Genomic DNA, 8,957 nt, shown 5'->3' with positions numbered 1-8,957 from the left:
GCAAAAGCTGAGATTTAATGCTTTCAAGACCCAAGAACATTGCGCTAAAGCAGGGAAGACTCTATCCAGTCAGCCATTGTTGAAAAAATTTGAACGCTGAGATCACGAATGCCATTACTGCAGGAGCCCACCAAAATTAGGAAGCACAGGAAAATCCTTTGTGAAGAAGGATACTGCGGCAGCATCTTGGATTTTCGGCAACCTCTTAAAGCTGAACCTGTAATTTAAATATTTTAACCATGGATCAGAAATCCACTTTTCCAGATCAATTTGGACTTATCCAAGGCCCAGGTCAATCACAAAATTAGGGACTTGGGGGAAATAAATTCCTTGGATAAATGATTGCTTCAGGTCTGGATAAAGAGACAGAAGCTGAACAAGTTAACACACTGCTTAAGTCGGTAGGCCCAATAGCTGACAGTATAATAACTAGACAAAGAATCAACGAATCATCTGCGAAATTTGGTGAAGCTTTAAAGCCATTCAACATTTATTTTAACATCAGAAGTAACAAAATCCTTGAAAGAGCTAAATATAATAAACGTCCAGCAGCCAGCAGAACTTCCTACATTAATGAGCTGTAGAGTGGCTGAAGGCTGTGATTACAGTGACCTGAAATCTGAGCTAGAGGGATAGACCCAGTTGTAGGAGTGGCAGATGACATAACTCTCAGACATGCTTCAAGGGAAGGAAGACCTAAATGTTGTGAAAGCCATCCGGATTGTCAGGCAATCTGAAATTTGTTTGCAGCACAGATCCTTAGTAAGGGCAGAAAGCAAACCAAGGTACAAAGTAAACCCTACTATCCAGTTAGTGAAACAGCATAAAAACAGGGTCTCTCCAGGCAATGGGAAGCAATACGCTAACCGACCAGTAGAGCGACCTTGCCAGCGCTGTGGAGCAAAGTACCCCCAAAGGTGTTTGTGATAGCTTCCTGGAACAATACATTGTGGAACCAATTAGAGATAAAGCTAATTTAGTATTTCGTAATGATGCAAGGTTAATTAGTAATCTCGTAGTAAAAGGTCCTCTGGGGAATAAAGTGATCCTCTGGGGAAACAGTGATCATAAATTTGATAGGGAATTTAATTGTATTGAAAGCAACATACTCCAGGCCAAACACTAAAGTCAATGGGCGGAATTTTGCCCTTGGCGGGGGGGCGGTCGGGAAGACGCCCACGATCAGCACCGCATCACGATTTCACGCTGGCGGGCCAATTAAGGCCCACCCAGTGAGAAACACGAGTGGCAGTGCTGAGCACTGCGTGTGCTGGGGGTGGGGTGGTTGGAGTGCGAGCCGGCCGAGCGCGAACTTCATGCATGCACACAAGTGAGTGCTTCATAATCTCCTTGAGGCACAGAGCCTCAGGGAGATGAAAAGATATAAAAAATAATTTTTAAAAATGTAATGAAACCTGTCTGCTCATGTGACTGTCACAAGAGCAGTGACATGTAAATAGTGAAAAATTAAAGTTTTTATTTTATTTGCTTTTGTAAACTTCATCCCACTCATGGATGAAGTTTCCAAAAAAATGCAAAGTCCGCTTGGCCTTTTCACCTGCCCGCCAACTGTTGGGTTGGATGGACAGTGAAAAATGTGATTTAATTGGTTACTTAATGGCCTTAACAGGCCTTTTAATTGTCGGCGGGTGCGCTGCCAGCTCTGGCATGCGCCCGCCCACCGAACTAATGCGCGACTGCGTATTGACGTTGGCACACTCGGCCAACAACGCTTGGCATTTCACGCTCGATTGGGTCAGGCATGCCCCCGTCCGCCGAGCAAAAATTTCAGCCCAATGTTAAATAAAACTAATTACATAGGTACGAGGGGATACTAACCAAGGGTCAATTGGATAAAAAGGTAAGGCAACGAATAAAGTGGGAAACATTTAAAGGAACAGTTCAAAATGTTCAGCAAAAATATATTCCCATTACAAAAAATGCAGCAAGGAAAATCAGGGTGGTATTAGGTTAAAAGAGGTGCATAACATTTCTAAAATTCTCCAAATCCTCAAGCAACCAACAAATTGCCACCAAAAAGTTGATAAAAGGAAAAAAATTAAATAGCCAATAGCCAACAGTATTAAAATCAGATTTGTAAGAGCTTTTATGAATATATAAAAAGGAGAGTAGTTAAAGCAAGTGATAGACAAAGCTAAGCAACTCCACAACCAACGAGTCAGATCTAAGCACTGCAGACCTGTCACATCCAGTTGTGAATGGTGATGGACAATTAAACAACTCGCTGGAGGAGGCGTCTCCACAAATATCTCATCCTCAATGATGGGGAGCCCAGCACATCAGTGCAAAAGATGAAGCTGAAGCATTTGCAATAATCTTTAGCCAGAAGTGCCAAGTGGGTGATCCATCTGAGTCTCCTCCAGAGGTCTCCAGCACCACAGATGCCAGTCAATTCAATTCACTCCACATGATATCAAGGAATGGCTGAAGGCACTGGATACTGCAAAAGCTATGGGTCCTGACAATATTCTGCCAATAGTACTGAAGACTTGTGCTCCAGAACTTGCTGTGCCCCTAGCCAAGCTGTTCCAGTACAGCTACACCACCACCCAACAATCTGAAAAATTGGCCCGGCATGTTTTGTCTGTTAAAAAAGGACAAATCCAACCCAGCTGATTACCGCCCTATCAGTCTACTCTCCAACATCAGTAAAGTGATGGAAGGGGTCCATTCAACAGTGCTATCAAGTGGCATTGCTTAGCAATGACCTGCTCACTGACGCTCAGTTTGGCTTCCATCAGCTCCTGACCTCATTAGAGCCTTGGTTCAAACATGGACTAAAGGGCTGAACTCCAGAGGTGAGGTGAAAGTGACTGCTCTTGACATCAAGGCAGCATTTGACTGAGTGTGGCATCGAGAAACCCAAGCAAAACTGCAGTCAATGGGAATCAGGGGGAAAACTCTCCACTGTATGGAGTCATACCTAGCACAAAGGAAGATGGTTGGGGTTGTCAGAGGTCAATCATCTCAGTTCCAGGACATCAAAGCAGGAGCTCCTCAGGGTAGTGTCCTAAGCCCAACCAGCTTCAGCTGCTTCAACTCCAACAAGACTCAAGCTCGACACCATCGATCAAGCCCATTTGATTGCCACCCCATCCACTCCCCCCACCAGACACAGTGGCAGCAGTGTGTACCATCTACAAGATGCACTGCATGAATTCACCAAGCCTCCTTTCACACCATCATCATCTAGAACAAGGGCACATGGGAACACCACCACCTGGAAGTTCCCTTCCAAGCCACACATCACCCTGACTTGGAATACATCGCCATTCCTTCGCTATCACTGGGTCAAAATCCTGGATCTCCTTCCCCAACAGTACAGTGGGTGTCCCTACACCACAGGGACTACAGCAATTGAAGACGACAGCTTCTAAGGGAAATTTGGGTTGGGCTATAAATGCTGGCCTTGCCAGCAAAACCCACATCCCCGAAATAAATAAAGTAAATGTTGGTCCCTTGGAGGCTGAGACAGAAGAAATTGGGAATGAGGAAATGGAAGAAATATTGAACAAATATTTTGTACTTGGCTTGACAATAGAAGACAAATTAATTCACCAGAAATAGAGTAATCAAGGGCTAATAAGTTGATTGGAAGCTAGCTATTCATGAGGGGGAGAAAGCCAGTTTGCCTGATAGTCATCAGGGAAATGCTGGCATTAAGTAGTAAGGCACTTAAAGGCATTTGATAGGGTGCCGCACAAAAGGCAAATACACAAATTAAGGGTTAAAAGAGTTGGGGAAAGGATTGGTTAAGAGACAGGATGGAGTAAGGCATTTCCAAGTTGCCAGCATGCGACTAGTGGGCATTAGTCTGGGCCACTAGCCCAGTAACATTACCACTACATCACTATCTCCCTGTTACTTTGGTAATAATAGAAATGCAGAAAATTTTTTACGTGCGAAACTTGTAAATGTGCATGTTCAGAAGGACAGGGGTGTACTTATATGAGGAACGCAAGTTAACATGCTGATACAGTAAGCAAGTAAATTGCATAATGGCAGGGGATTAGAGCACAATAAGGAAATTTTGCTAGAATTGCACAAGGTTTTGATGAGGCCACATCTGGAGTAATATGCAGTTTTGGCCTCCATATCCAAGACTACTTAGCTTAGAGGATGTACAACAAAGGGCCACTAGATTGTTTCCTGGTGCAGGGGGAGGGCGGTGGGAAAGGTGTCCTATAATGGGAGGCTGAGTAAATCAGGTCTATACTCAAGTTCAGAAGGATGACGTGATCCCATTGAAACGTACACGGTTCTGAAGGGCTTAACAAGGTAGAGAGGCTGTTTCCACTGGCCAGGGAATCCAGAAAACTTTGGCGGGGGGCATAGTCTCAGACTAAGGGGCCAACCATGTAGAACAGAGATTAGAAATTTCTTCACTCAAAAGGTTTGGGAATCTTTGGAATTGTCTATCCAAAGGGTCAGTAGGAGCTCCATCATTGAGTATATTTAAAGGCCAAGGTGGACAGATTTTTTGTCTCCAGGAATCAAGGTGTATGGGGGGTGGGTGATGAAGTGGAGTTGAAGCAGACCATGATGGTTTTGAATGGTGGAGCAGGCTTCGAGGGCCAAATGGTCTACTCCGCTATTTGTTGCTTTCACTGCACAGGTAATCATAATCCCTTCAGCAATAAAATCAACAATTTCAATACCACTGGGTGCATAGCAGTTGGTAACTTTGTCAAAATAACCAGCAGTTTCTATAGAAATATTTTGTTAGACATAAAATACTGAATTAATCCACTGTATTGTAGCAGGAACTTATAATGTTGTGAAATCAGACAAGGCACAACCAGGGACGATCGTCAGCAATGGCCCTGGAAAGCAGTTGAACATATGAACAAAGACCAAGCAGCATCATTCACACTGTCAGCTGTACCTAACTTTTTGCAGGGAGCTGGTGACCAAGCCCCAATGAGGTAGCTCAACTTCAGTGAACAGACTTACTGACTCAATATCCAGAGTATGCCTGATGTATCAGTATGAGTAACTGTACATCCGGATACTGGATGTTGTGAGCACTAAATAGCCACCGAGCTATGCTTTATACAGCTCATTTATTGCATTTAAAAATACAGTACATTTTGTAATAATCACAGTACAGCATTACAGAAAGTCAATTGGTTGTGGTTTTCATGTACTTTAATGTAATATTTTTTACAATTTTACACCAGCTCCTGTATTGTGTAGAACAGCATGTGATCCTTTTACCAGAATGGGCCCCTTCCTGACTTCCCAATGTCATTTACAAGATACCCAAAGCCATGCAAGGAGTCTTCTCCAACACCAATGGCCCCAATAACACCATGCTGGGGACCATCATGAATGCTGCAACAGAATGGAGTTAGATTCCCATCAAGCTACTGCATTCCTCCCAGTGAAAACAAACAGAATAGGTTTTTCTTTGCTCATGGGAGATATCTGTGTCAAACATTCCCCTGCCTTCTTTTACGATGAACAGGAAGAGGCAAGAGCACCGAATGCCATAGCAGTCAACATCCATTTGTTCAGTCCAGGCTACCTTTCAGTACAAGAGCACTTTTCATGTCAAAGTGGCCCTAAGTAAATGACCCAACAGGAATCAATGTAGCACCTTTATATCCTTCCTTGGATGGGACCACTCAGGCAAAAAAATCATGTGACATGGGAGTATATCCTTGTCACTCACTAGTAAATTGCCTTCGTACCGATGCTTGTCCGAGATCTACACTGGGGCCCAATCCTCAACCTTTAGAGATCAAACTAAGTGAAAATCCCAATACCAGCTACAGAGCCTCCTTGGCACCAGAGGTGAAAAAGCTCCCTTACGTTGGTAAAGAGCATCACTACTGTGGTGTCAGAAGGACTGAAGAACATCAACTTTGCAATGATGAACTTAATCCTTTGGAACTTTTCTGGGAAAAGCCTCAAATCTTTTCAAACGCTCATTGTTGCTACCTGGCTACCAAGATCCCTCTTATGAACAGCATTGTCTGCAACACCAAGTTTTATATACCTTTGGACACCAAAACAATACTACCACAATCCACCTGTAAGTGATTCTGTGGCAGAAAAACAGACAGGCAACTGCACTGTTACAATCATAGCCCATGGGATATCACCAAGAACTTATATTATACAATTCCCATATGTACAATCAGCCCCCAGTCTAGGCAGGAACACATCACAAAGGAGCAGCACTTCACCGTCTCCAACAATGAATGCAATTCAGCAAACTAACAGCTAAACATTCAGTTATGAGAACTGCACAGACTATCTACTCAATCCAGAATTCAAACTAGCCCCTATCTGCATTATCCCAATGTAAAACCACTTGTTTGCATGAGAACAAAAAGCAACACGAGTCCATAAACAATTTAATAATAGATGAATTAATAACTCCCCCCCCTCCCCAAAAAACAGATCGATGTGAAAAACAATGCATAAATAGGTAGATAGCTGCCAAGCTGTACACTCCAGCTTGATGTACAAAAGATCAATGCAATTTACTTGGTGTAAGACTGCATCAATTCCTCCTGAGTTACCAACGGAATGACACAATATTTAGGAAGCATTTTCCCCAGTACATTCCTTTCAGTTGACTAGTACAAAATGCTCTAGGAAATAGTCTGATAGAAAACCCAAGTATAATACAAAACAAAAAACTTAAGTGCTGAGGAGCAATGGGGACTTTCCACTTGCACCTCATGCGAATGACAAGTGGAAACAGATCGGTTCCAATTTAGCTACGGTTTAATTTATTTTTTAAGATAACAGTAAGGGCTCCCCTCCCAGTTTAACCACCCACCCTATTAAACTTTAGAAAATTGAATAAAAACAGTGAATACCACATATTCCATTTGCACATTTTCACTCCTTAAAAGTCCATATCCTGACAATATCTGTAAAATCTGCGATATTAAAAAAGGTCCCGCTGTCCATTGCTGATGGAACGATCATGCTCCAATTAAGCTCTTTCTCCACGTATCCTGCGAGCTAGCTGAATATCCTTTGGCATGATGGTTACTCGCTTGGCATGGATGGCGCACAGATTTGTATCCTCAAAGAGACCGACCAGGTATGCCTCACTCGCCTCCTGTTAAACACAAGGTTGCATGTTTCAAAAGATGGGAAAAAGCCTCGTATTTTACATATCAAATTAAAATAACCTGCTCTGATTTTTTTCCATGTTCCTCTGGCATTAGATTCAGAATACTTGCAAAACACTAACAACCAGTGTTATATACATTATTCCTTTCAACACAAGTCAACCTTTGTCTGTCAACTAGATTTTGTTCAAACCACAACACTGGTTTGTACTGTTGATGCTTTTATCTGGAACCCTATCTTTTCCCCCAATGTCAGTTTTCCCTTATAACTCTGCTTAAAGGCATTTGCTTAACCCTTGCTGGGACAAACAGGTTGTTGCTGTGCTGCAAACTTGATCATTTTAAAAAGCGGTAGTTTTTCTTTCTAGGTAAAAAGAATTCAAATTTACATCAAAACAGAGCATTTATCTAGATCACTGTCGTACCAAATACATCCAGCGGCAAGAAAGAGCAAATGTCCAGGCTTTTCGTCTGATTCAGCTGAATATAGGAAAAGGGTATAAGATGCGAGGTCTACATACAGCAGTATTTTGGGATTTCAAACTCGAGAATATTTAGCGAAGACCATACAATATTTGATACAGTTTCAAAATTCCCAAATCACTATGCAAGATGCCAGGTTATTCTGAAGCTACCTACATGCAGCCCCACAGTACATCACCACCCCTTTACCCTGTGCCCAATGCTGCAGAAGCAATTGTACTGACTTACCTGTAGTGCACCAATCGCAGCACTCTGGAATCTCAGATCAGTCTTGAAATCCTGTGCAATCTCACGCACCAGACGCTGGAAGGGCAGTTTGCGAATCAGCAATTCTGTGGATTTCTGGTATCGCCGAATTTCTCTCAGAGCAACAGTGCCAGGCCTGAGAAAACCAAAACAGAATCAATGGGTAATTACAAATGTTCACCCATTTGTTTTGATAAAATTCCCTAATTCGATGTCAGAACACTGTAGATACTAAGATACTAGTAGATATATATATAATATATGCAGATACTCAGGCAGATACCGGGGAGGTAGGTTGTGTTACACTCCAAGTCTCAAGGCTCTTCATTCATAAGAATGGTCAAGAGATGGTACTACTGCTGTCCTCTTCACAATGTCAGACAAATCAGACCTCAATTATCAAAAATTTTGATCCAGAAACCATCTTTGTGGATAGGCCCCAAAACAAAATAGGGCCAGGCATAAAAGCAAAATCTCACTAGATAGTGTCAGGAGATCTGTATGAAGTACCCCATCAGCAACACAGTGGAAGGACAGGAACAGCATTCGCCTTCATCAATACAACCATGGTCCTAAAAGCAAGAACACTAACACCCGGATTCTACAAGGGAAACATAAGCAGCATTCTACCAGAGGGGAAAACAGAACAGATCACCACCTGAGTCCCATACTCCAACAGATTTTACCTTAAAAAAACGAACACCACCAGGTAACCAGTGAATTGCCTCCAGATTTACATTGTACCCATTCCATTACCTGTAGCGATGAGGCTTCTTCACTCCACCAGTAGATGGTGCACTCTTTCTTGCTGCTTTGGTTGCCAGCTGTTTCCGGGGTGCTTTGCCTCCTGTGGACTTACGGGCTGTCTGTTTTGTTCGAGCCATCTTGCCTTAAGCTGGGACTGAGACAGTGAGAAGCACATTTTTCACATCACTTTGATCAAAGCAATAAACTACTACAGAAAATAAACATAGTAAAGGATGAAATAAAAGGCAGCAGGACCAGAGGGGGTGGGGGGGAGAAGAGAGTGGGGGTGGGGGGGAGAGAGAGTGGGGGTGGGGGGAGAGAGAGTGGGGGTGGGGGGAGAGAGAGTGGGGGTGGGGGGAGAGAGAG

At 43.0% G+C, this 8,957-nt stretch overlaps 1 protein-coding gene across 1 annotated transcript; it reads right to left on the bottom strand.

Moving 5' to 3' along the window:
- Positions 1-5,151: 5,151 nt before the first annotated feature.
- LOC144699697 (histone H3.3A) lies at positions 5,152-8,766 on the bottom strand. Its single transcript, XM_078570838.1, has 3 exons — positions 8,601-8,766; positions 7,827-7,980; positions 5,152-7,102 (listed from the first exon to the last, which is right to left on the bottom strand). Exons 1-3 carry the CDS (start codon positions 8,726-8,728, stop codon positions 6,974-6,976), a joined length of 411 nt encoding a protein of 136 aa, XP_078426964.1. The 5' UTR covers positions 8,729-8,766; the 3' UTR covers positions 5,152-6,973.
- Between the last annotated feature and the right edge of the window lie 191 nt (positions 8,767-8,957).

The sequence above is a fragment of the Cetorhinus maximus genome, chromosome 24 (assembly GCF_964194155.1).
Source record: "Cetorhinus maximus chromosome 24, sCetMax3.hap1.1, whole genome shotgun sequence".
NCBI lineage: Eukaryota > Metazoa > Chordata > Chondrichthyes > Lamniformes > Cetorhinidae > Cetorhinus > Cetorhinus maximus.
The sequence above is the reverse complement of the archived record's forward strand: the minus strand, read 5'-3'. Positions and strand labels throughout refer to the sequence as shown.